The sequence below is a fragment of the Lolium perenne genome, chromosome 4 (genome assembly GCF_019359855.2).
Source record: "Lolium perenne isolate Kyuss_39 chromosome 4, Kyuss_2.0, whole genome shotgun sequence".
NCBI classification, from domain to species: Eukaryota; Viridiplantae; Streptophyta; class Magnoliopsida; order Poales; family Poaceae; genus Lolium; species Lolium perenne.
This window is the reverse complement of record NC_067247.2, coordinates 67715681-67743613: the sequence shown is the minus strand read 5'-3', so window position 1 is coordinate 67743613 and position 27933 is coordinate 67715681. Positions and strand designations below refer to the sequence as shown.

General features: G+C 43.1%; 2 protein-coding genes across 3 annotated transcripts; one reads left to right on the top strand and one right to left on the bottom strand.

The window, feature by feature from the left end:
• Window positions 1-929: 929 nt before the first annotated feature.
• On the top strand, window positions 930-10572 carry LOC127346857 (uncharacterized). Its single transcript, XM_071818650.1, has 10 exons — window positions 930-1327; window positions 1631-4456; window positions 4769-4898; window positions 5044-5132; window positions 6224-6462; window positions 7727-7813; window positions 8353-8452; window positions 8993-9206; window positions 9367-9435; window positions 10043-10572. The coding sequence occupies exons 2-10, from the start codon at window positions 1670-1672 to the stop codon at window positions 10045-10047; spliced, it is 3720 nt and encodes a 1239-aa protein (XP_071674751.1). The 5' UTR covers window positions 930-1327; window positions 1631-1669; the 3' UTR covers window positions 10048-10572.
• Window positions 10573-13270: 2698 nt separating this feature from the next.
• LOC127292862 (photosystem II D1 precursor processing protein PSB27-H2, chloroplastic) lies at window positions 13271-14427 on the bottom strand. 2 transcript variants are annotated; one of them, XM_051322372.2, is made up of 3 exons: window positions 14206-14427; window positions 13761-14121; window positions 13271-13610 (listed from the first exon to the last, which is right to left on the bottom strand). In XM_051322372.2, the coding sequence occupies exons 1-3, from the start codon at window positions 14265-14267 to the stop codon at window positions 13473-13475; spliced, it is 561 nt and encodes a 186-aa protein (XP_051178332.1). In that variant the 5' UTR covers window positions 14268-14427; the 3' UTR covers window positions 13271-13472. The 2 variants fall into 2 exon arrangements, with proteins under 2 accessions (XP_051178332.1, XP_051178331.1); XM_051322371.2 differs by having other exon boundaries at window positions 13761-14116.
• Window positions 14428-27933: the final 13506 nt, after the last annotated feature.

The following is a 27933-nucleotide window of genomic DNA, read 5'->3' as shown; positions in this document are numbered from 1 at the left end:
CATGATGCACATACTTTCCACCTTGAAGGGCCTCTTTCGATTATAGGATTTTCATATGAATTTTGGACGATTCCAATCCACATGATCAATTTTGGAGGACCGTACGGTTGAGGTCACCTAATTCGCACGTAATCTATTCCTATGCCCTACATTCCACATGAATCTCAACACAATCTCAAACCTCATTTTCGTTGAAAAGTCCATTACACTTGCACTCTATCTATGTATCTATCTATCTATCTATCTATACTGCTAATTTCCGTGAAATTCCCGTGTTAGCTTCACGTGGAGTTGTGGACCATACAAAGACACATTTTGTAGAGTTCCTGAGTTTCGAAATCGCATAGTACGTGGCATCTTAATCATGTGTTTTACGTATTCCTATCTTTTCAATTTTTGTGATCCAAAGAGGCCCTAAAAACACACGGCTAAATGAAACATAGTAAGAGGAGAAGGTTAGCTAGTAGTATGTTTTACTGTTTTGGCTGATGATGATAGGGTTTCTCTTGTTCTAGCCGTTGAACCAAAACCATATTTGAAAAAAAAAACACACGGAGACTGTTTCTACACGAGCGCCGCGGCATACTCCGGTATAGGCAGAGTCTACACCGTTCTATCACCACCAACCAAACGCTCAAAAAATCTCCAAGATATATTTCTACCTACCATATACGGAGTATATCTCAGAGATATATTTCTACCTACCATATACGGAGTATATCTCGGAGATAGATATCTGTAATCTGTCATCGGGCGTGACTCACTCCTCACATGTTGCAGCCCTCCCTGCCGTTGGCCCCCACGGCACGCGAACCACCCCACCCCACCCCACCCCACCCCGCTTGCCCTAGGCCGCTGCCAGCCGGGCCCCACCCCACGCGCCGGTTACTAGTGCAGCCCGCTCCACCGTCCGTTCTGGGAGACTCCGAACCGAAACCCAAACCCCGATTTAAAACACGACCAAGAAACAGGATTAAAACCCAACCAAAAGCCTGCCTGCCCCTTCCTCCCTCGCTCCGCTCCCTCCCAACCCCGGCCTAGGATCCCAATTGCCGCCCGGAGCCGCCCGAATCCCTGCACCGCCGCCAGATTCGCCGCCCGCCGCCGCGGATTCCCGCCGCGCCCGACCGCCCAGCCGCCGGATCGGGCCCAGGACCAGCCGGACCGTGGGGGAACGTGCTGGCAACCGCTGCTTCCCGCTCCTGCTGCTCTAGAGGCGGGGCCGCGGCGGGGACCGGCGATCTCGGCTTCCCGTCGGGGGGCTAGAGTTACCTCCTCGCAATTTCGCTGATCCGGGGCATGCTCTCCCCCTCCTCGCCGGCTTCTGGTGAGCTTCCCCGGATTTCTAGGGCTTATCCCGCTTTCCTCTCCGCCCGCGACGCTGTTTTACTACTTTCCTTGCTTGCTATCTACTTCCAGGGCACTAATTGCCGGACAGCAGGTTTTACTACCATTTCATGTGCTCCGTATCGCATTGCTTTGAATTCCTCAATTATGGGGAGCTAGGTTTACTTTACTGTAGTACCTGGGAATTAAAGCAGACTCCGCTAGGTGGTGGCTAGTTTTCATCAATTTTGTGGATAACGTGGAGTGTGATTTTGATGATTTTTTTTCCTGGTCCTATGCGCAGGGCACTAAAACAGTCCATACCGGTTTGGAGCGAAACCCGATGCCAGGAAAGGAGGACGGCGTGATGAAGGACTCGGAAAAGGCTTCCTCCTTGATGGAGGTGGCGAAATCCTCGGCTGGCGGCGGCGAGGATCTCGGCGGGGCGCCCCCCGCTCTCGCGGGGAAGAAAAGGAAGGACGAGAGGGCCTCTGACAACGGCGGCGTGGCCAAGAGGGTGCTGCGGTCCAACTCCTTGAAGCTGCGTGCGGATGCTGAGCCGGAGGGTGAAGCTGCTGCTGCGGATGGTAGCAGGGGTGAAAGTCTGGAGAAGGGTGGCTGCGACGAGGCTATGGATGAGGTTCAGGTGGAAGTGGATGATGCTGTACAAGTGGCAGCTAAGGGTTCTGAGGAGAACAATGTGGAGAGTTCTGGTGTTGCTGTGATGGAAGTTGCTGAAGGGGATGGCTTAGACAGCCAGACAAGCGATAAAGAGAAGGCAGACGAGAAAACTGACACTGCAAGTCATGATGTGTCTGGAGCTGGAGCAAGGCGGGGGAGTGCTGATGACCCCCAGGAAAACAAGGGTACCAGCCAGGGGGAGGTCATAGACCCATCGGCCACAGCAAATGACGGTGAACTGGGCACTGGGTTAGGCACAAGCAACCCTAGCAGTGGACCAGAATCTGCTCAGCAGGATGGTGCTGCTCTGTGTACTGAGGGAGTGGTACTCCACAGTGGTGATCAGGGAGTTGAGAAGGGGTTAGCTAGCCCTGTAGATGAAACCAAGAGGGTTTCAACTCCTGACATTGTATTTATGAGGAGAAAGTCGTTACCTAGGAACGCAAGCCAAACGAAATGTGAAGAGGAGCCTCAGGTTGAGAGGAGAGTTACGAGATCATCTACAGTTAGAAAAAAAGAGGTTGCTGGCAGCTCAGGCAAAAGTAGTGCAAAAGGGGCAAGCATGGAAACCACAAAGGGGAGAAAGGAAGATGTTCTTCATCACTATACAAGGAAAGTGAGCAATACTGAATCCTTGAAAGCTGATCACGCTGACCTTTCTAAGCGCAGCACCAGCACAAAGAAGCATGCACTAAATGGAAAGGTTACTACTCGAAGAAACCCTGGTGTCACTGGCAATGATGATCCTGCAAATATCACAGAAAACAAGGCATCAGCAACAGCGCCAAAAATCAGTTTGAAGCCCAAGGGAGGTGGCAGCATTGCCAAGACAACCACAAAAGATGCAGTTTCTCTGGTGGATCAGAATGTCTGTAGTTCAGCTATCACTGAAAAGAATGATACTGAGCTTACAGATTCTGAAGGAGCTAGATCTGAAAATAAGACTGCTGTGCAGAAATCAGGATTATCAGTTGGTGCTAAAATTGTTGCCAGTAAGAAGAGGCTACTGGAATCAGGTTCTGATAAAACTGGTGTAGAGTCACCAGTTGAGACGCCATCGATGAAAAAGACAAAAGAAATGTCTTCTCACACTGAGGTAGATCAATCAACGAAGTCTTCTGGGGAAATGCTTACAGGGAAGAACTCTAGTTCAGACAAGAAAGGTATTTTGAAAAAACGACAGCATCACAGTCGAGCAGCTGAGTCGAGCAGATCTGTTAACCCTTCTATTAAAACTGCCATCAAACTTTCACATAATGAACCTGATGATGATGGAACTGACATCAGTATTGCCAACAAGAGAAATTGTAGAGGGCGCCGAGAACCTGGACTTCATGCGGTAAAAGAGGAAGAGGATTCCACCGAATCTGAAGAACTTGTCACGAGGAAAGACCGCCAAAAAAGGAAAAAAGCTGTTCACAAACAAAGGTCTGGTTCTCCCAAAGCAAGTTATTCAAAAGGCAATGGAAAGGCAGAAAATGATGCCGGTGCAAAATCTGGTGACCCAGGTGAGCAGGTTACAGCAAGTCTCATCGAGGAAAAACGTAAAATAAGTGACCAGATAAAGACCATACTTTTGGCTGCTGGTTGGACGATTGACCTGAGGCCCAGGAATGGAAGAAATTATATGGACTCTGTGTATATACCTCCTACTGGTAAAGGATCTTACTGGTCAGTCACAAAAGCTTATGCAGTATATCAAAGCAAGCAATCTGAGGAAAAGGATGGAGCTACAAGCCAGAGTTTATCAAAACAATCTCCGGGTAGCCCTGGCAAAACACATTCATTACCAGAGGACCTCCTTGGCAAATTAAAAAGAGTGGTTGTTAACAAGCGAAGACCCAAATTTGAGCTTCAGAAGTTAAGAAAGAAGAAACATGGTTTGCTAAAGAAGTCCAAAAATTCCAAGGGCAAGCCAAAGGAAGGGAAGATCTCAAAGGAAAGAAAAAAGCGAGGTGGTTGTGCTCTACTTGCTCGTGGATCAAAGGGTGGAAGCAGCACCGATGGTTTTGCTCCATATGAATGGAAACGCTCTGTTTTCTCTTGGTTGATTGATCTGGATGTTCTGCCTGTTAACGCTAGCCTGAAATGTATGGATGAAAACCGCTCAAAAGTTTTGCTAGAGGGTTCCATAAGCAGGGATGGAATTAACTGTAGCTGCTGTAGCAAGGTTTTTGCAGTACATGAATTTGTGGCTCATGCTGGCGGCCAAGTGAGCAAACCATACAGGAATATTCTTGTCGATGGGCTGGACAATGACCTTTTGCATTGTCTCATTAGTGCATGGAACAAGCAGTCTGATTCTGAGAGACAGGCATTCTTTGATGTTAGCACTGAGGGTAATGATGATCCCAATGATGACACATGTGGTATTTGTGGTGATGGAGGCAATTTGATGTGCTGTGATGGATGCCCCTCAACATTCCACATGAGTTGCCTAGAACTTGAGGTATGTGTTATACAGAGAGTAAATGATTTTCATATGTTTTGCAACAAAAATGCGCTTTTTGTGCAGTTATTGTGTCAGGCTGTTGGCTTAATGCCATTTTTACTCCGAGCATTAACCGTGTGACATTTCTTTCAATTGTATAGGAGATTTATCAGTATTTTTGTTTATGTGCCTGACTAATTTTGCAATTCCTGGATTAGGAGATACTAAAATGGCTAGCATACAACCTTATTTTTTTTCTATTATGGTCTACAGCTTGATAAGCGTATCTACGCAGCCCTTTTCTAACTAGCACGAATATCCAATTGACAGGAACTTCCCTCTGATGATTGGCGTTGTGCAAACTGTTCCTGTAAATTTTGTAAGGAACATTTGAATGAAGATGCTCCAGACAATGCTGAAGTTGATTCATTACATTCTTGTTTCCAATGCAAGGAGAAATGTATGTGATCTCTGTATATCCTCTTGCAGTTCTTTGGTACTTCAAAGTCTTTGATAACTTATTTTGTCAGATTTTGGTTGATGTTACTATTATATTGTCATAGTCAATCTTGTTATTGAGTATTCCACAATGATGATGCTTGCAGATCACCCAGCTTGCTCTCCTGAGACTGAGAACCTATCCGGTGTCCCCTGTCAGGCAGGAAATCAATTTTGCCAGCAAAGTTGCAGGCTGGTAATACTTGTCAACTTTAATTCTTCTCTTTTCATGACTTTCTTTCTGGACATATTACGATGTAATTTTTATGAGCACTATTCTAGCATTGCCATTTAATACTTTCAGCCATGTTAAGTATCACTAGCTTGTAACAATTTGATTTTTGAAAATCTCATTCGTTAAAGATCTACACTAAGCTCTACTCGTCAGAGTTTGTTCCATTGCTTTCATTTTTGAATTATGGTATTCTGTTGTGTGCGTAACTAGCTGTACTTGATAAGCAACCAATATCATGTAATGATATGCAAATTTACCAAAATCACTTTCTGAAAAGCACACAGAAGTTCAAATGCCAGCATCCTTGAATTAGATATTACCTATATTCTATCTCATGTGATGACTAAGAATGTGTGGGGTACTGTATTCAAACTTTAAATGCCGATACAAATATATGTAAAAGTGTTTGGAAATGCTGCGTAGAAATGGTATTATTTTGTGTCAAAAGGTACTTTCATATAGTATATTACATTTCATAATATTTTCAGTAATATTACTATATATAAACGAATGCACCATGGATACCGGGAAAAGAAAACAAAATAATATTTGTACCATATATTCTATAATGGAGGAGTATGTGATAAGTTGAATGCTTACTATTTATGTTGCACTTTGGCTCGAAAACAGCAAGTTTCCCAATGCTTAATACTCCTTATTTCTGTTTCTTGTATCCCTTTACCGATATTTGACAATTGTTACATGACCACATATCATAATGTACTGTGTTAATATGGTATCTGAACTTTTGTTTAGCGACTTGAGAATCATTTGTTTTTATCCAACTATTAAAGGTTGTTTCAGCATTTTCCAAATGTCAAACTTTGTGATGATAAGAAAACTAGGTTAATGTCCTTTGGTTATTAAATGCTTCTTCATTGTTTAATCATTCGAACAGTTGATTGGAAAACTAAAACCTCACTGCTCTCATCTTATTCTTTGTTCTCATTTTATGTTATATCAGTATGTGTTTACCCTCCCCAATCATCACCGCACCCCTGGGTTCCTTACGATTGATTTATGTATTCTAAATTAACTTTTATGCGATGCAGCTATTTGAGGAATTGCAGAGTCTTCTTGCGGTCAAGAAGGATCTTGAACCAGAATTCGCGTGCAGGATTATTCAGTGCATCCATGAAGATGTGCCAGAAACAGTTCTTGATTTGGATGAAAGGGTTGAATGTAATTCCAAGATTGCAGTTGCTCTTTCACTGATGGATGAGTGTTTTCTTCCTATTATTGACCAAAGAACTGGTATCAATTTGATACGTAATGCTGTGTACAACTGTGGGTAAGCATCTCTCTTTCCACAAACTCAATAGTACTCTAAGGAAGCTCAAGGATACTTTGTAGACCTCCCGTGTTGTTGATATGCTTTTAATTTGTAACTCTATGCACACTCTATCTTTCTCTCCTTCCTCTTCATGTGTGTTTTGGTGGGTGGGATTGGATTTACCTTCAGTGTTGATGTAGTTACCTCTGGCTAATCTTCTAAAACTGGGTCATTTTTTAATCTCTGTATAGCTCTTGATAGATGCAGGCTAGGATGCAGGTCTGTTTGGGTGAGGGCCACCTCCCAATATTTGGTTTTCCTAACAAAAAGATAATCATGGATATTTTGCTGCCTGTCGGTTTAGTTATGTGATGTTTTTGTGCTTACATTATGTGTTTCGTTATGTTCTACTCAAACAACATGCAATATGAAACTAATGCCTGGAAAAGCGCTTACATATGATAGTCTATTTGTTTTTATGGGACAATTTAAGCTAATATGGACAGGTCAGTTCATTCAGAACTTACATGCACATGGAAGTAGCTTGTACTGACTATCTGTTTAATACTTTGATTACTAACTAGAGCATGTATATATACCACCATCAGTGCATGGCTATTGAGTATTTTTGGCAATCCATTTAGGTTTAGACTTGGCATAGGCGTGATAGCTCTATTTTTGGCCATATTTGGGCTGATCTCATATTATGTTTTTGTAATAAAATTGAAGTTAATGCGCCCCTTAACTGCTATTTACGCCCGCTTAATCAGTGATCATATACTACCTGGAACTTATGTGGTATGTGACCTTGTGTTTGATAGCTCATAAAAAATAGACATTGATGCATATAGAGGTATAGGAATAATGCCAAATATGCGCAGTATGTGTTTTAAATAGCAAAAAATGACCTAAGTATTAAAAGCACACATCTGCATGCACCAAATAACAAACTAACAAAAGTGACCAACATATGATGTGATTAACGCCATACACGACAATGCAATTGCTTAGTCCAGTTTATAAAGTAACTGACTGGTGGACCTATTCCTAGTGCTTATGTGGGTGCTATATGGCTTTGGGAACTTCGAATCTAGTATGCGTGTATGATCCCTCTGGCTTACTTTGTGTTGAGTTTCTGGTATGCCTAATTGAATTGGGTGTTCTTTTTATTTGCCCAACACATTGGTTTCTTATCTAACAGTTGCATTGTGGCAACGAGTTGAATTGGTAACGTGTCTCAATGAGTGATGTTTGATTGCTCGCTCATTTTTTGACTGTGCAGGTCAAATTTTCTCCGGCTTGATTTCCGTGGATTCTATATCTTTATTTTGGAACGTGGAGATGAAATAGTATCTGCAGCATCAGTCAGGTTGGGTTACTTCTTGTGTTGGTATGCCATGTCATGTGACTGTTCTGATGACTTAATACACTATTCATAGATATCAGAGATGCATGTCCTCACTTTATGCTGAGTTTACATCCTTAACCTAGTTTGTCTTGTTTCTTGTTCCACTTGCAAGTTTGTTGATATCTGAACAATTCAAACTTGGCAAAAGCAAGTTATGTTCAATCATCTAGTATTACTGCTAGGTGACGCTTTACTAGATCATTACTCCGAGATTGAGCAGTTTTCACGCAAGTAGGCAGTATTTTGTAGTAAAGAAACTAGCTTCAAGTGGCTGGAAAGTTAGATTTTATTAAGATACCATTAGTTATAACTGGCTTGCATACTTCAGAAAGTCCTTTCTACATACTTCTTGGCCTAATTACCTAAACTCTAGCATGAAGCAGTCATAGATGTTACTACATCTGAAAGTCTCTGGTTGCTTTGGATTTTTTTTTTTCTTCCGCTGAATTGCTGGATTCTAATATATAAGTTTACTGTTACTATGTCTTGTGCTGAAACAGGATACATGGGACCAAGTTAGCAGAGATGCCATTCATTGGTACACGGCATATGTATCGGCGCCAAGGGATGTGTCGTCGTCTTTTAGATGGAATTGAAAAGGTATCTTTACAGGGGCCCAGATCCTTTTAGACATTCTTTATGGTGCTTATATAAAACAGTTTTAGATTGAAATATCTAATCCCGTAGTTTTTAAGTGTCTCACTGTAGTTTGTGAATTTGAAGAACTTAACTGCTCAAACCCCAACTTTCTAAACTTATGGAAGATTTTGGTCTCAGCCTGAAATCTGTTCAAAAGTATCTGAGAGGTTACAAGGTAGCAAACAGACATGTCTTGTTGTAATATTGTATTGAGTAACAAGAGGCATGCTGCAACTGCTTTTTACGAATTACTATGTTTGACAATTTTTTCTTAATTTGGTACATAAGAATGGATATAGCGTGTAAGCATATATACGATTTTGATGGTAGGGTAATTCCATTGTTGCACAGCTATATATTAATGTATACCTGGGATACTTTGCACCTTCTCTATAATAGGTTACAGATGAATTAGCTTGATTTTTTTGCTTCATTACCACGGTAGTGTAATTCCATCCTAGTGATGTATGTTCCTGATGCCTTTTCTTATTTTCATTTCAGATCCTCAGTTCTCTCAAAGTTGAGATGTTGGTCATTCCTGCCATTAACGAACTTGTGGACACCTGGACATCTAAATTCGGATTTAGCCCACTTGAAGTTTCTCACAAGCAAGAAGTCAAGTCTATCAACATGTTAGTTTTTCCTGGTACAGGTCTTCTTCAAAAGCCGCTGCTGAACAAGTCTTCACCTCAGGAGCACCCAGGTCCTGAAGGAGGTCAGCACTGATAACATGTTTCTTATGTATATTTCAGTTTTATTCCCTATTCTTTTATCCAGTGGTGACAGGCCATTTATACAGTTGATACTGGTTTCTTTGGAGACAAATCCAGAAAAGCATTTTGTGGTCAATGAGTATTATCTTTGCTCCGTTGCAGATGAGGAGGCCCAAGGTTCGGAGGTCATGGATTCCTTGAACAGCAGCAAAGGTGCTGATACTTGTCAAGGTAATGTTTCACAAGAATTTTTTTTGTGATTTTTTTTTGTGCGTATAGATCCTAAATTAAAATATCAGAATTTCAGAAGACAGACATTGAAATCATGAGACAAACCGGGAATTAGCAAAAATGTTTTTGTGATATCTAACAAATCTAAAAACAACTTGAACTGTAAGGTCAATTTTACTTTGGAAAGATGGCAACTCTAGTGCACAATGTTTCTTGAACAGCTAATGCTGTCTCCATACATGTCAATTGCAGGAAACCCCTCAATTTTTTACTAACATATTATTAATATGGTTGACAAAGATAACATCCTCGGATAAGCATATGTTGGTTTAGTATGTCAGTGGATGGGGTGCAAATACCTAGGGTTTTTCTTTATAACCCCAGTTTATACTGTTTTTAAAGGGTCAAGACATACAGTTACTTGAACAATTAATACTTCTTTCAGTCACGTTAGTTGCAGGAAAAGCTACCCTATCATACTGATAAGATTCTCTAAGATTAGATCTTCCGACAATGTCTATCAGTAGTGTTCAGAAATAGACGTACGCATGAGTACCATGATCTCTATTTTTATATGGGTCTGAAGATTTTTAAATCTTAATTGCAGATTGATGATCCTTGTCTACATATCCTTTTGGCCTGTGAAGAGACAGCCGTAGGCTTTACATGGATGAAACCATCCAATTATTTTGTTTTAACCCAGCCTGCCGTGCATTTGCTTCCAGAAAGTAAACCTGAAAGGATGTGTTTTTGAAGATCAGTGCTACCCCGGTTGTTTTGGCTAGAATTTGATGGCTCAGATTCGGACAGGACTTGTTGACCAGCCTGTGCAGTGTGCAGAAATAGGAATTGTTGACTCCAACCATCTAACTTTATGTGGTATATCCTCAGAAGTCAGCATGTAGAGCGGGGATGATAGTTTTATTCTATGTTTCTTTTTTTTTGGCATTGAAGTTAAAGTCAGAGGCCAGTGGTGCCTCGTCTCTTATTGGATGTTAGTTGTTATTATGTTAATACCGTTGCATTTTGCATTCCATTTTGCAACCAGAACCTCATGTCTGTAAGATACTAAGAACAACTGTTGCTGCAAGTAAAGCTGAATTTAGCTTCCAAACTGAAAATTTGTGAGGGTTTCAATTATGTGCCGCTGTGAAAGAATGGGGCTTGTTGGCAAGCGGTCAGGCCCTCATGTGTAAGAGCATCTCTAGCCGCGTCCCCAAAGTGATTTGATTTGGGACGGACAAAATTTTGTTCCTACCCTTGTGCCCCCCTTTCCGTCTGGCGCAGCCTAGTGTGCCAAAGGTCTTTTCTATCCAGCGCAATGCAATACGGTGTTCAGCGGCTCGATCCTGTCCCTAGTTCGTCCCTAGTTCACACATGGTTTGGGCACGCCGGACCCAAATGAAATGCGAGGCGAGAAGACGTGGGCCTGACGCGTCAGCTCATGAAAGAAGCTTTGCAGCTTTGTCTTAATAGCGACGGAGGGGACCTTGCCTTAATGGCGATGGAGGGGGCAGGTGAGACGTTTCGTCGGTGTTGCGTAGCTTCCACATGTCGTCGGCGTTCGCACGCAACCGCACTTTCTTCCCGCCGCTTCTAGCCTCTTTCCGTGCTATCATTTCGCCTCTTCTGGCGATGCCGCTATCTATAAAATGCCTCCCATGCTCAATGGTAGCCACCATAGCCGCCAGCACCCCTTTCTCCATCGCAAGCACAACCCTCGTCGCATAAACACCATTTGCGCAATGATGAACCGTCCCAGCACCGGCTAGTTCCCTCCACCACCATCTGCACCACCACCTCCGGCACCGCAGTTTGACATCGACCCAGAAGCTGCGGAGAACGAATCGTGGGAGGAGGCGGAGGTGGCGGACACCATACGGCGTTTGACGCCGCCATGGCGGAAGGCGCGACGGCGCCGGGCGGAGGAGATGGGCGAACGGTGGCATGCAGAGCGGGCAGCGCCTGCACATGGAGCATGATCTCCAGTACCGTGAACGGCGGGAGGCGATCGAGCAACGGTGGCGGGAGGTGGTGGAGCATCAGCAGCGGAGGCGGCCTAGGGGCGTGGGCGGATGCGTTGGAGGCGGTTGTGGCGGCGCAAATGGAGGAGGAGGACAGCGATGACGAGGCGGAGGCGGCAGAGGAGGAAAACGAGAACGACTTCGATTGGTCCGACAACGATGGGCCACACCCAGACGAGGCGGCGGATCAGCAACGAGCGCTTGTCGAGTTGTTCGAGTCGTAGAAGAAGCTGCAGGACGACGCTTGTACCCGCGAAGACGCGTAGATTAACCCGCCGTCGAACTCTCCCTCCAGGCGGCGCAACAGGGAAGGGAAGGCGACACCGCGCTGATGGAGCACCAGCGTCTTCTCGTCGCCCTCAGTAGGGAGAGGCAGCAGACGGAGCAGGATCTGCAGCGGAGGGGAGGCGACGACAGGGCGGGACCGTCGAACGCACCACCTGGCGGCTTGTAGGCTAGGGTTAGATAAAATCTAGCCGTTTTTGTTCAAACTTGTAAAATATAATCAAATTTGAACAAAAACCTTTATTTTCGTCCACTTTTATTATTTATTTGGAGACGACGTTTGGGGGACGGGACTAGGGAGCGACGTCCCCCAAACGCGGCACGAAGAAAACGCGTCCCCCAAACGCTCGATCCGATGGAGGCGGCTGGAGATGCTCTAAGAGCATCTCTAACAGAGCCCTTATTCTGCCGAACCGAAAAAACTGAGTTTAGTCTCCCGAAAAACAAAAAGCGAGCGATTTTTAGCGTGGCGCAGAACAACACCCGTATTCCGAACCGAAAACCGTCGATTTCAAAAATTGCCGGCAAATTGATCATCGCAAACAAGCATTAGAACTGAAATTCAAACATATTTATCATAGTTCTGGTGCTACCATCGATAGGTACATCGCATTTGAGGTGGTCGTCGGCGAACACCTCCAAAACTAACTAATTTTCGCCGGCGGGGAGCTACTATAAGCGACGCGGCAGACTCCTGCTTCACGCGGCGGACGGCGGCCTCCTTCTGCGCGGCCTCGTACTCCCGCACGGCACAGACGGCTTCCGCTTCCTCGCGGCGGAAGCGCGCGCACCTCGGTGGCGGAGATGACGGACACTTGCTGCACCGCCGTCGCCTCCTCGTCGTCGTTGAGGACGAAGTCCCCGGACTGCAGCTGGAGGGTGCGCACCGACACCTCCTCCTCCTCCTCCTCCTCGTCGTCGTCGTCGCTGCTGTCAGAGGCGGGCCGCCACAGCGCACGGCCGTACGCGGCCGAGGACGACCCCTCGCCGCTATTTGCATAGCGCGCGAGCTTCCCCGGCGGCGTCAGACCCAGTTGGTCCAGCGCCGCGCGCTCCGCTTCCGAGCGCCTTCGCTGCGGTTCCATTTGCGCCGCTCGGCCTCCGACTGGAAGACGGGGGGGGGGGGGGGCGAGTTGCTCCCGCCAATCCGCCCGCGTCCCCTGCCTCCGCTGTTCGCCCCGGCCATGCGGTCATGGTGGTGGTGGAAAGAAAGGAGAAGCGGCGACGGTGATTCCGCGATTGCTCGCCGGAAGTCCAACCGTGCGCGCGGCGGAGGGGCGGAGGGAGTAGGGTTTTGGAACGCAACTCCCCTCCGCAGCATGTATATATACGGGTCGACGGTCTAGTTTCTCGGGCCCCCGAACTTCCGATTCGGGCCGGCCCACCGATTCGGGCGCTGATCTACGCCACTTTCGGCCCGAACCCGTAAATCCGCTGGAAAAATTCAGTTCCGGCGGGATTTATGGGGCTCTGTTAGATAACAAGCCGCTCTAACTCAATGTAACTCAATGGAACGCCTTATGCAATGTCCCTAAAATGCTGATAGTAGTATTTGAGAGGTAGAGGCCAAATTGGTTGATACAGGTATAACTTGAAAATACCAAGATTGTGACGACGATACAGCACCAAGGAAGTTTGGCAGGTAAAAGAGTAGAGCTGGGATACAATATTTGTTCATGTTGCCGTCCAGAGGTGAAGATACAATGCAGCTAAGCTAAGCAAGAAGATCTAGAGGTAGGCCTCCGCGGCGTTGAGGTCGTCGAGGATCTTGTTTTTGACATCTCCCGGAAGCGAGGCGAAGGGTCCTGCCTTGGAGTAGAACTCCGCCAGTGATCTGATGGCCTTCTCCAGCGCAACATACGACTCCTGCATTGCATTCAAATTAGGCTTGTTTTTTTGTAGATTTAGAGCATACAGTTTCACGTGACTTTTGCAGTTCTCTACTGAGAAACGAATGAACTGCATTTTCCTGGCAAACTTGTAGCTGAGCTGCAAGATTCGGTACTGGCTACGTACCTCTTTGGCGACGGACTGCTGGCCTCTCCAGCCGCCCAGGAACTCCCTGATGGACACCTTGGCGGAATCGGCGCCCCGCCGGAACTTGGCCGAGTCGCCGGCGGCGTCCTTCTCCTCCAGCGACTCCCGGAGCGTACGCACCACCTCCCTCGCCGCCTTCAGGTACGCCTTGGGGAGCACCTTCCCTGCCTTGGTCTCCTCGTTCGGGTCGAACAGCGACTTGATGGCCCCGACGACCCCCTCGCCGCCGGCGCCTTCGACCTCCTCCGCCGCCCTGGCGCGACCCGCCGTCGCCGCGGCGCCCGCGAGGAGGTACAACGCGGTCGCCCTCCGGGTCAGCAGCAGCCGCGCTCTGCCTGCACTGTTGCGGCACGCAAGGAGTTAGGGAGGAATATCGCGGCAAGAACAGCCGGCGGAGAGAACGATCGAGGTGACGATAAGTTACGGATAGGCTGCCGCTTGCTGTCCACAGTTTGATGCTTCGGCATCGGCGACGACGAGCAGCATCTGCTCAGTAGGGACATCGAGGAAGGAGGCGCAGGCATTGCTTCCCTGCACAGAAGAGTCGAAAACCAGCCGATTCTTACCTCCTTCTTTGGTTGCCTCGAGGTGGATACGCGGTGCAGGCAGAAACGAAGCCTGCCTTATCTGCAAGAGAGGCTACTCGAAGTTTTTCTTTTAGCGGGTGCTCGAAGTTCCTGAGCAGGATGTAGGCGGGAATGGGCTGTTGCTCCAAGCTCCTAGCCCAATGACATTGTATGGGCTCTCCCAAAGTCTATCTAAGCCTTTCCCATTGCTTGAGAAAAAAACATTAAACCATTTTTTGCAGTTTTTTCTGGTCAACTGTGTGAGCCCCCTCTAATAGAGTAGTTAGACATCCTGGTCCATAGCTCAAAAGGATCCATATGATACTCGTACCTACAAGTTGTAATTTTTTACTGGAAGTTCATCTTCAAAGAACTCCGAGGCTAAGCGTGCTTGGCAACCGGCTTGGTCACGAGGTGATTGGGCAAGTCATTGTCTAACTTCTTAACATCTACTAGCACATTTACTCTTCTTAGCAATAGTGACAATGCTAGAAGAAAAAATAGTGTTGAATGTTTCACATGAAGCTTTCCGCTTCTTCGGTTTTCTTCCAACGCGGCCTTTGATCTCAGGTGTTCAACAGATCGAAGGTATTTCTCCCGATTTTTTTTGGTTAATATCCTAGCTATGGGAATACCATGGCATTTTTGTCTCGTCTCTCAAGGCGTGCCCTTAGTGAGATAATTAAGATATAGCATAGACATGATCGGTTGTTGTAAGAGACACAATGGAGTATGATGAACTTGGGAGATTTCTTCATCTTCATGTGAAGTCGATCAGGAAAAATATCATTGCACAATGTGTGTTGAATTTTTCCATTTCTCGTAAATCACTCTTTTGTAGTGCTTGTCTTCAGTAAAGCAATGCCGACTTTTTTCAACAAAATCCAGTCTCAGGGAAAGAAAGACGTTAGAAAATTTCGCATTCGAATAACATACTATTCACTACTCAAATTGTTGCAATAGCGCTTATTATAAAGCAAATGGAGCATTTCCCTCCTCAAGTCAGCAAGCCGTTTTAGCACGAAATTTTCCAAGTACACATGCTATATCATCAAATTTGGATAATAAATTTTCAAAATACCAAAATGCTAATGAGCAAAATAACAAAAAAATCAAGAATAATAATTGAATGATTTGAGATCAAATAAAATACTTTGCACAAAAATGAGCAAAATCTATACTATTTAAGAAGTTATCCATGGGTTCGTAGCATGGGAAAAAATCTACCGCATGAACGAACAAAAACCAAAATCTAATATACTATATGTAAGCAACGAGATAGATCTATAGTCTTACCCTCGAAGACCGAAAGTATTAACCAGATCAGATCTCGTGGATGATGCAGTCGCTCACTTGCGGATCTCAAGACCACGTACGCGATCCTTTCGATGCTGCAATCGGGCATCACCTCCATACTCGGGCGCACACACGGTTGTCGATGATGAAGTCCTCTGTTGACGCGTAAAGCACACGCCCGTTGGGAACCCCAAGTGGAAGGTGTGATGCGTACAGCAGCAAGTTTCCCTCAGTAAGAAACCAAAGTTTATCGAACCAGTAGGAGTCAAGGAGCACGTGAAGGTTGTTGGTGACGGAGTGTAGTGCGGCGCAACACCAGGGATTCCGGCGCCAACGTGGAACCTGCACAACACAATCCAAATACTTTGCCCCAACTTAACAGTGAGGTTGTCAATCTCACCGGCTTGCTGTAACAAAGGATTAAATGTATGGTGTGGAAAATGATGTTTATATGCGAAGAACAGTAAAGAACAATGTTTGCAGTAGATTGTATTCGATGTAAAAGAATGGACCGGGGTCCACAGTTCACTAGTGGTGTCTCTCCAATAAGAAATAGCATGTTGAGTGAACAAATTATAGTTGGGCAATTGACAAATAAAGAGGGCATAACAATGCACATACATATCATGATGAGTAGTGTGAGATTTAATTGGGCATTACGACAAAGTACATAGACCGCTATCCAGCATGCATCTATGCCTAAAAAGTTCACCTTCAGGTTAGCATCCGCACCCCTTCCAGTATTAAGTTGCAAACAACAGACAATTGCATTAAGTATGGTGCGTAATGTAATCAACACAAATATCCTTAGACAAAGCATTGATGTTTTATCCCTAGTGGCAACAGCACATCCACAACCTTAGAACTTTCTGCATCACCGTCCTGCATTAAATGGAGGCATGAACCCACTATCGAGCATAAATACTCCCTCTTGGAGTTACAAGTATCAACTTGGCTAGAGCCTCTACTAGCAACGGAGAGCATGCAAGATCATAAACAACACATATATGATAGATTGATAATCAACATAACATAGTATTCCATATTCATCGGATCCCAACAAACACAACATGTAGCATTACAAATAGATGATCTTGATCATGTTAGGCAGCTCACAAGATCGAACAATGATAGCTCATAAGGAGAAGACGACCATCTAGCTAGTGCTATGGACCCATAGTCCAGGGGTGAACTACTCACACATCAATCCGGAGGCGATCATGGTGATGAAGAGTCCTCCGGGAGATGATTCCCCTCTCCGGCAGGGTGCCGGAGGCGATCTCCTGAATCCCCCGAGATGGGATTGGCGGCGGCGGCGTCTCTGAAAGGTTTTCCGTATCGTGGCTCTCGGTACTGGGGTTTTCGTGACGAAGGCTTTAAGTAGGCGGAAGGGTAGGGTTGGAGGCGGCGCGAGGGCCCCACACAACAGGGCGGCGCGGCCCCACCCTTGGCCGCGCGGCCCTGGCGTGGCGGCGCCTCGTCGCCCCACTTCGTAATCCTTTCGGTCTTCTGGAAGCTTCGTGGAAAAATAAGACCCCGGGCGTTGATTTCGTCCAATTCCGAGAATATTTCCTTTGTAGGATTTCTGAAACCAAAAACAGCAGAAAACAGCAACTGGCTCTTCGGCATCTTGTCAATAGGTTAGTGCCGGAAAATGCATAAAATGACATAAAGTGTGTATAAAACATGTGAGTATCATCATAAAAGTAGCATGGAACATAAGAAATTATAGATACGTTTGAGACGTATCAAGCATCCCCAAGCTTAGTTCCTACTCGTCCTCGAGTAGGTAAACGATAACAAAGATAATTTCTGAAGTGACATGCTATCATAATCTTGATCAATACTATTGTAAAGCATATGTAATGAATGAAATGATTCGAAGCAATGGTAAAGACAATGATTAAACAACTGAATCATATAGCAAAGACTTTTCATGAATAATACTTTCAAGACAAGCATCAATAAGACTTGCATAGGAGTTAACTCATAAAGCAGTAGATTCTTAGTAGAAAGTTTTGAATCAACACAAAGGAAGATATAAGTTTCAGCGGTTACTTTCAACTTTAACATGTTTATCTCATGGATAATTGTCAACACAAAGTAATATGATGAATGCAAATAGGCAAGTATGTAGGAATCAATGCACACGGTTGACACAAGTGTTTGCTTCTAAGATAGAAAGAAGTAGGTAAACTGACTCAACATAAAGGTAAAAGAAAGGCCCTTCGCAGAGGGAAGCATGGATTGCTATATTTGTGCTAGAGCTTTTATTTGAAAACATAGAAACAATTTTGTCAACGGTAGTAATAATTCATATGTGTTATGCATAAGACATATTATAAGTTGCAAGCCTCATGCATAGTATACCAATAGTGCCCGCACCTTGTCCTAATTAGCTTGGATTTACATGGATTATCATTGCATAACATATGCTTTAACCAAGTGTCACAAAGGGGTACCTCTATGCCGCCTGTACAAAGGTCTAAGGAGAAAGCTCGCATTGGATTTCTCGCTTTTGATTATTCTCAACTTAGACATCCATACCGGGACAACATAGACAACAGATAATGGACTCCTCTTTAATGCATAAGCATTCAACAACAGATAATATTCTCATAAGAGATTGAGGATTGTTGTCCAAACTGAAATTTCCACCATGGATCATGGCTTTAGTTAGCGGCCCAATGTTCTTCTCTAACAATATGCATACTCTAACCATTTGATCATGATAAATCTCCCTTATTTCGGACAAGACGAACATGCATAGCAACTCACATGATATTCAACAAAGGTGAAATTGTTGATGGCGTCCCCAGGAACATGGTTACCGCTCAACAAGCAACTTATTAAGAAATAAGATACATAAGTACATATTCAATACCACAATAGTTTTTAAGCTATTTTTCCCATGAGCTATATATTGCAAAGACAAAGAATGGAATTTTAAAGGTAGCACTCAAGCAATTTACTTTGGAATGGCAGAGAAATACCATGTAGTAGGTAGGTATGGTGGACACAAATGGCATAGTTTTTGGCTCAAGGATTTTGGATGCACGAGAAGTAATCCCTCTCAATACAAGGCTTAGGCTAGCAAGGTTGTTTGAAGCAAACACAAGTATGAACCGGTACAGCAAAACTTACATAAAAACATATTGCAAGCATTATAAGACTCTACAATGTCTTCCTTGTTGTTCAAACCCTCACCAGAAAATATCTAGACTTTAGAGAGACCAATCATGCAAACCAAATGTCAACAAGCTCTACGGTATTTCTTCATTAATAGGTGCAAGGTACATGATGCAAGAGCTTAAACATGATCTATTTGAGCACAACAATTGCCAAGTATCAAATTATTCAAGACATTATACCAATTACCACATGCAACATTTTCTGTTTCCAACCATATAACAATGAATGAAGCAGTTTCAACCTTCGCCATGAACATTAAGAATAAGGCTAAGAACATATGTGTTCATATGCAACAACGGAGCGTGTCTCTCTCCCACATAAAGAATGCTAGGATCCAATTTTATTCAAACAAAGCAAAAACAAGAACATAAAGATGCTCCAAGTAAAGCACATAAGATGTGACGGAATAAAAATATAGTTTCACTAGAGGTGACCTGATAAGTTGTCGATGAAGAAGGGGATGCCTTGGGCATCCCCAAGCTTAGATGGTTGAGTCTTCTTGAAATATGCGGGGATGAACCACGGGGGCATCCCCAAGCTTAGAGTTTTCACTCTCCTTGATCATATTGTATCATCCTCCTCTCTTGATCCTTGAAAACTTCCTCCACACCAAACTCAAAACAAACTCATTAGAGGGTTAGTGCATAATCAAAAATTCACATATTCAGAGGTGACATAATCATTCTTAACACTTCTGGACATTGCACAAAGCTACTGAATGTTAATGGAACAAAGAAATCCATCAAACATAGCAAAACAGGCAATGCGAAATAAAAAGCAGAATCTGTCAAAACAGAACAGTCTGTAAAGACGAATTTTTCTGGGGCACTAAACTTGATCAGATGAAAATGCTCAAATTGAATGAAAGTTGCGTACATATCTGAGGATCACGCACGTAAATTGGTAGATTTTTCTGAGTTATCTACAGAGAATACTACTCAAATTCGTGATAGCAAGAAATCTGTTTCTGCGCAGTAATCCAAATCTAGTATCATCTTTACTATCAAAGACTTTACTTGGCACAACAATGCAATAAAATAAAGATAAGAAGAGGTTGCTACAGTAGTAACAACTTCCAAGACTCAAATATAAAACAAAAGTGCAGAAGTAAAATAATGGGTTGTCTCCCATAAGCGCTTTTCTTTAACGCCTTTCAGCTAGGCGCAGAAAGTGTGTATCAAGTATTATCAAGAGACGAAGCATCAATATCATAATTTGTTCTAATGATAGAATCAAAAGGTAACTTCATCCTCTTTCTAGGGAAGTATTCCATACCTTTCTTGAGAGTAAATTGATATTTAATATTACCTTCCTTCATATCAATAATAGCACCAACAGTTCGAAGAAAAGGTCTTCCCAAAATAATGGGACAAGATGCATTGCATTCAATATCCAAGACAACAAAATCAACGGGGACAAGGTTATTGTTAACCGTAATGCGAACATTATCAATCCTCTCCAAAGGTTTCTTTGTAGAATTATCAGCAAGATTAACATCCAAATAATATTTTTTCAATGGTGGCAAGTCAAGCATATTATAAATTTTCTTAGGCATAACAGAAATACTTGCACCAAGATCACATAAAGCATTACAATCAAAATCATTGACCTTCATCTTAATGATGGGCTCCCAACCATCTTCCAACTTCCTAGGAATAGAAGTTTCAAGTTTTAGTTTCTCTTCTCTAGCTTTTATGAGAGCATTTCTAATATGTTTTGTAGAGGCCAAATTTATAGCACTAGCATTAGGACTTCTAGCAAGTTTTTGTAAGAACTTTATAACTTCAGAGATGTGACAATCATCAAAACCATTATGATCTAAAGCAATGGGATCATTGTCCCCAATATTTTGAAAAATTTCAGCAGTTTTATCACAAGCAGTTTCAGCAGTTTTAGCAGTTTCAGGCAGTTTTGCACGCTTTGCATTAGGAGTAGAAACATTGCCAACACCAATTATTTTACCGTTGATAGTAGAAGGTGTAGCAACATGTGAAGCATTAGTATTACTAGTGGTGGTAATAGTCCAAACTTTAGCTACATTATTCTCTTTAGCATTTTCTTCTTTTTCCCACCTAGCACGCAATTCAACCATCAATCTAATATTTTCATTAATTCGAACTTGTATGGCGTTTGCTGTAGTAATTTTTTTATTATCATTATCCTCAGGTTTAGCAGCCATTTTATTAATTAAAGAAGATTGCGACGCAGACATGTATGAGATTCGGTTTTTAGCATTTGAAAGCTTAGTTTGCAAACCAGAAATCTCCATATTCAAATTTTCAAGTTGATTTCCTATATTTTTCAACAAGGAAGATTGTTCATTCATAGTTTTAGTAAACAATTGATTTTGCTCATATTGTGATTGCATAAAGCTCTTAGTAGCTCTTTCAATTTCTAACATCTTTTCCTCATTAGGCGAAACAGATCTACCATAAGAATTACCATAATCATTACCACTAGCAGGATATGGCCTATAGTTGTTAACAGAATTATTCCTATAAGCATTGTTGTTGAAATTATTTTTTTAATGAAGTTCACATCAACATGCTCTTCTTGAGCAACCAATGAAGCTAACGGAACATTATTAGGATCAACATTAGATCTACCATTCACAAGCATAGACATAATAACATCAATCTTATCACTCAAGGAGGAGGTTTCTTCAACAGAATTTACCTTCTTACCTTGTGGAGCTCTTTCCGTGTGCCATTCAGAGTAATTAATCATCATATCATCAAGAAACTTTGTTGCGGCGCCTAGAGTGATGGACATAAAAGTACCTCCAGCAGCTGAATCCAATAAGTTCCGCGAAGAAAAATTCAATCCTGGATAAAAGGTTTGGATGATCATCCAAGTAGTCAGTCCATGGGTAGGGCAATTTTTAACCAAAGATTTCATTCTTTCCCATGCTTGAGCAACATGCTCATTATCCAATTGCTTAAAATTCATTATGCTACTTCTCAAAGATATAATTTTAGCAGGAGGATAATATCTACCAATGAAAGCATCCTTACATTTAGTCCATGAATCAATACTATTCTTAGGCAAAGATAGCAACCAATCTTTAGCTCTTCCTCTTAAGGAGAAAGGAAACAATTTCAATTTTATAATGTCACCATCTACATCCTTATACTTTTGCATTTCACAAAGTTCAACAAAATTATTAAGATGGGCAGCAGAAAGATCGTAACTAACACCAGAAAATTGCTCTCTCATAACAAGATTTAGTAAAGCAGGTTTAATTTCAAAAAATTCTGCTGTAGTAGCAGGTGGAGCAATAGGTGTGCATAAGAAATCATTATTATTTGTGCTAGTGAAGTCACACAACTTAGTATTTTCAGGAGTACCCATTTTAGCAATAGTAAATAAAGCAAACTAAATAAAGTAAATGCAAGTAACTATTTTTTTTGTGTTTTTAATATAGAGAAGGCAAACAAGACAGTAAATAAAATAAAGCAAGTAACTAATTTTTTTGTATTTTGATATAGAAAGCAAACAAAGCATTAAATAAAGTAAAGCAAGACAAAAACAAAGTAAAGAGATTGGAAGTGAGAGACTCCCCTTGCAGCGTGTCTTGATCTCCCCGGCAACGGCGCCGAAAAAAGAGCTTGTTGACGCGTAAAGCACACGCCCGTCGGGAACCCCAAGTGGAAGGTGTGATGCATACAGCAGCAAGTTTCCCTCAGTAAGAAATCAAGGTTTATCGAACCAGTAGGAGTCAAGGAGCACGTGAAGGTTGTTGGTGACGAAGTGTAGTGCGGCGCAACACCAGGGATTCCGGCGCCAACGTGGAACCTTCACAACACAATCCAAATACTTTGCCCCAACTTAACAGTGAGGTTGTCAATCTCACCGGCTTGCTGTAACAAAGGATTAAATGTATGTTGTGGAAAAAGATGTTTGTATGCGAAGAAAAGTAAAGAACAATGTTTGCAGTAGATTGTATTCGATGTAAAAGAATGGACCGGGGTCCACAGTTCACTAGTGGTGTCTCTCCAATAAGAAATAGCATGTTGGGTGAACAAATTATAGTTGGGAAATTGACAAATAAAGAGGGCATAACAATGCACATACATATCATGATGAGTAGTGTGAGATTTAATTGGGCATTACGACAAAGTACATAGACCGCTATCCAAGAGGAAGGTGTGATGCGTACAGCAGTAAGTTTCCCTCAGTAAGAAACCAATGTTTATCGAACCAGTAGGAGTCAAGAAGCACGTCGAAGGTTGATGGCGGCGGAATGTAGTGCGGCGCAACACCAGGGATTCCGGCGCCAACGTGGAACCTGCACAACACAACCAAATTACTTTGCCCCAACGTGACAGTGAGGTTGTCAATCTCACCGGCTTGCTGTAACAAAGGATTAGATGTATAGTGTGGATGATGATTGTTTGCAGAGAACAGTAGAACGAGTATTGCAGTAGATTGTATTCAATGTAAAAGAATGGACCGGGATCCACAGTTCACTAGTGGTGTCTCTCCCATAAGATAAATATCATGTTGGGTGAACAAATTACAGTTGGGAAATTGACAAATAAAGAGGGCATGACCATGCACATACATGTTATGATGAGTATTGTGAAATTCAATTGGGCATTACGACAAAGTACATAGACCGCTATCCAGCATGCATCTATGCCTAAAAAGTCCACCTTCAGGTTAGCATCCGCACCCCTTCCAGTATTAAGTTGCAAACAACAGACAATTGCATTAAGTATGGTGCGTAATGTAATCAACACAAATATCCTTAGACAAAGCATTGATGTTTTATCCCTAGTGGCAACAACACATCCACAACCTTAGAACTTTTTGTCACTGTCCCAGATTAAATGGAGGCATGAACCCACTATCGAGCATAAATACTCCCTCTTGGAGTTACAAGTATCAACTTGGCCAGAGCCTCTACTAGCAACGGAGAGCATGCAAGATCATAAACAATACATATATGATAGATTGATAATCAACATAACATAGTATTCCATATTCATCGGGTCCCAACAAACACATGTAGCATTACAAATAGATGATCTTGATCATGTTAGGCAGCTCACAAGATCGAACAATGATAGCACATGAGGAGAAGACGACCATCTAGCTACTGCTATGGACCCATAGTCCAGGGGTGAACTACTCACACATCAATCCGGAGGCGATCATGGTGATGAAGAGTCCTCCGGGAGATGATTCCCCTCTCCGGCAGGGTACCGGAGATGATCTCCTGAATCCCCCGAGATGGGATTGGCGGCGGCGGCGTCTCTGGAAGGTTTTCCATATCGTGGCTCTCGGTACTGGGGTTTTCGCGACGAAGGCTTTAAGTAGGCGAAAGGGTAGGGTTGGAGGCGGCACGAGGGCCCCACACAACAGGGCGGCGAGGCCCCACCCTTGGCCACGCGGCCCTGGCATGGCGGCGCCTCGTCGCCCCACTTCGTAATCCTTTCGGTCTTCTGGAAGCTTCGTGGAAAAATAAGACCCTGGGCGTTGATTTCGTCCAATTCCGAGAATATTTCCTTTGTAGGATTTCTGAAACCAAAAACAGCAGAAAACATCAACTGGCTCTTCGGCATCTTGTCAATAGGTTAGTGTCGGAAAATGCATAAATATGACATAAAGTGTGTATAAAACATGTGAGTATCATCATAAAAGTAGCATGGAACATAAGAAATTATAGATACGTTTGAGACGTATCATCCTCTCCTCGTTCTAGCGAGGCAGAGGATGTAGTAGATCCTCTAGGAATCCTAGCAGCACGATGCCGTGGTGGTGGTGGTGGAGGAGAAATCCAGTAGGGTTTCGCCAAGTCGGTGCGAGAGTGGCGGGGGGGGGGGAGGAGAAGTGGCGACTAGGATTGAAGGGATGGGTGGTCGGCACCCTTGCCCCTCCCTTGTTTTTATAGGGGCAGGGGAGGGGTGCAGTCAGCCCTACTCCCTCCTCCCAGATGGTGGGGTAGCGGGCAAAGGGGAGGGGTAGAAGAACGACCCCCCTCACAAGTTAGGAGGCCACTAGGATTCCCCCTTGGGTTGTCCGGCTAGGCCTTGAGGGCTTGGTGTAGCCCATGAGGGCTTGGCTGCACCCCCTCGACCCATGTGGCCCTCCCCGGGATATATAGTGGAACCGCTGGTGGCCCCTCTCTAACCTTCTAAATTCACTGATACAATACCGATAATTTCCCGAACTTTTTTGAAACCCTAAAACCAACTTTCCATATATGACTTGTAGAGATTCGTAGCAGAAAACAAAAAATTGAGATATAATAATAAATACTCCTTATTATTTGCCTCTAGGGCACTATCTCCAACATGAATCTTACTCTTCAAACTATTCCTAACCCCCTCGTGATGTCCTAAATCCATCTGAGACTCCGAACAATATTTGGTCTCCAACTCATATCCTGATATCCTTTATATACCCTAAACGTCAACAAACCTTAAGTGTGTCAACCCACAGTTAACGAATGATGCATACAAGATCGAGACACCTCTCCAATCAATAGTTAACAATGGGCTGGACGTGGAGATCGTAATGCCTCCTACATATTCAACGATGATCTTATGATCGAATGAAGCATAAACATCATGACCAATTCCCTTTGTATCACGATACTCTACTTATCCAAGATCCGATCGTCAGTATCATATGTACCTGTTTGATCTCGTTACCAATAAGTACTCTTTACTCGTTCTGTGATATGAAATCCGTGTGACCTAGTCACGTGGTTGCAAGCTTCTTGGATGTGATCTCTTCGTCATTCGGATGAAAAAATCCCACTCTTGATCCATGAGCCTCAGCTGTCACTTTTAGTATACCCGATGCTGCCTTTATAATCACCATGTTACAGTGTGACATTTGATGTCATCAAAGCACTCCTCCAGTGTTACTGATTAACATGACCTCATGGTCTAAAGACTAGTTTACTTTGTATTTGAGAGCTACATAAAAACGAACTTAATGAATTGATCTTATTTCTATGCTTACATTGGATGTGAGTCCATCATATCATTATCCTAACGACATGATCTCGTTACTAATCAACATCCAATTTTAATGATGAGGAACCTTAATCATCGTTTAATCATTGAGCTAGTTAAACAAGAGGATTACTAGGGACTTTGGTTTGTTTATAAAACACACATGTATAAGCGTTTTCGGTTAATACAATTATAAAATGTGAAATAAATTGATCATAACCACAAAGATACTATAATAAAAAAATTATTATTGACTCTCGGGCATATCTCCAACCGTTTCTCACTCGCACTAGAGTCAGTAATCTAGAATGCACTATGATGAATTTAACACCATGGATTTCCGGTGTTGATATGCTTTCCCCTTGGGAGAGGTTTAGTCAACGGATCTTCCACATTCAGAGCTATGTGTAATTTGTAAATCTTTGCGTACCCTTTTTGGATATACTCACGAATAACAGTTAAAGCGGTGCTTTATATGCATGGAATTCTTGTGAGACCTTGGTTCATTGGGGTTGGCTATGGCACCATTATTGTCACGGTAGATAAAATTGGGTCCAACGCGCTCGGAACCACACCTAGTACGGAAATGAACTCCTTCATTCAAACTGCTTCTTCTGCAGCTTCTAATGTAGCCATATATTCCACTACTGTTGAAGATGTCGCCACTACGCTCTTCTTGGAAGTCCTCCAGCTGACCGCTACACCATTCAAAATAAATACGTATCCATATTGTGACTTCGAGTCATCTGGACTAGTGTCTAAGCTAGGATCGACGTAACACTTTAAGACGAGCTCTTCGTCACCTCCATAAGTGAGAAACATTTCCTTTAGTCCTTTTCAAGTACTTAAGGATTTTCTTTACCGATGTCCAATGTTCCGTTTCTAGATCCCTTTGGTACCTGTTGGTCAAACTAACAACATGTGCCACATCAGTTTTCATACACATCATGGCACAAATGATAGAGCATATGGCTGAGGCATAGAGGATGTTGTTCATCTTTTCTCTTTCTTCTATTAGGGTTGGACTTTGAGATTTTCTCAACGTCTTACCTTGCAATATGGGTAAGAACCCTTTCTTACTTTCGTCCATTCAGAGCTTCTTCAGAACTTTGTCAAGGTTACTATGTGAAAGCCCTATTAAACATCTTGACCTATATCTATAAATCTTTACGCTCAATATATATGCTGCTTCGCCAAGGTCGTTCATTGAAAAACTCTTGTTCAAATAACTTTTAATGCTTTCAAGAAGTTCTACATCATTTCTAATAAAAATATGTCATCCACGTATAGTATTAGAACTGCTACAGAGCTCCCACTCACTTTGTTGCAAATACAAGCTTCTCCATAAGTTTGGGCAAATCCAATTTTTTTGATCACCTCATCAAAATCAAGGTTCCAACTTTAGGATGCTTGCTTCAAACAATAAATGGAATGTTGAAGTTTGCATACCTTGTCAACATCCTTAGGATCGACAAAATCTTTGGGTTGTACCATATACAACTCTTCTCAATGCTGCCATTAAGGAACACCGTTTTTACATCCATTTGCCAAATTTTATAACCGAAAAATACAGTAATTTCTAGCAAAATCCTCACATACTTTAGGTTCTCTATAAGTGAGAAAGTCTCATCGTAGTCAACTCCTTGAATTTGTCGGAACTCTTTCGCGACAAGTTGATATTTATAGACGATCACATTTCCATCAACGTTTGATTTCTTCTTGAAAATCTATTTGTTCTTCTTAACAGCCCTGCAACACTCAGGTAAGTCCAACAAAAGTCCACATTTGTTTTCGTACATGGATCCCATTTCAGATTTCATGGCCTCTTACGATATGTTGGAATCTGGGCCCATCATCGCTTCATCATATGTTCTAGGGTCATCACTGTTGTCCACCAACATTAAATTCACGAAAGGGTCAGAGTACCATTCAGGAGCAGTACGTGTCCTTGTCAACCTACGAAGTTCAGTAGGAACCTCGTTGGAAGTTTCATGATCACCATCATTAGATTCCTCCCTAGTTGGTGAAGGTGGCAATTGAACATCTTCTGGCACCGCACTACTCGCCAATTTGAGAGAAGGTTGAACAACCTCGTCGAGTTCTACCTTCCTCCCACTCACTTCTTTTGAG

Excerpts from the sequence above, each read along its gene's own strand:
- LOC127346857 (XM_071818650.1), top strand. The coding sequence starts at position 1,670 with ATGCCAGGAAAGGAGGACGGCGTGATGAAGGACTCGGAAAAGGCTTCC. Across the intron at positions 5,133-6,223 it reads GCCAGCAAAGTTGCAGGCTG|CTATTTGAGGAATTGCAGAG; the intron begins GTAATACTTGTC and ends TATGCGATGCAG. Across the intron at positions 8,453-8,992 it reads TTTTAGATGGAATTGAAAAG|ATCCTCAGTTCTCTCAAAGT; the intron begins GTATCTTTACAG and ends TTTTCATTTCAG.
- LOC127292862 (XM_051322371.2), bottom strand. The coding sequence starts at position 14,305 with ATGCCTGCGCCTCCTTCCTCGATGTCCCTACTGAGCAGATGCTGCTCG. Across the intron at positions 14,117-14,205 it reads CAGCAAGCGGCAGCCTATCC|GCAGAGCGCGGCTGCTGCTG; the intron begins GTAACTTATCGT and ends GCAACAGTGCAG. Across the intron at positions 13,611-13,760 it reads AGCAGTCCGTCGCCAAAGAG|GAGTCGTATGTTGCGCTGGA; the intron begins GTACGTAGCCAG and ends AATGCAATGCAG.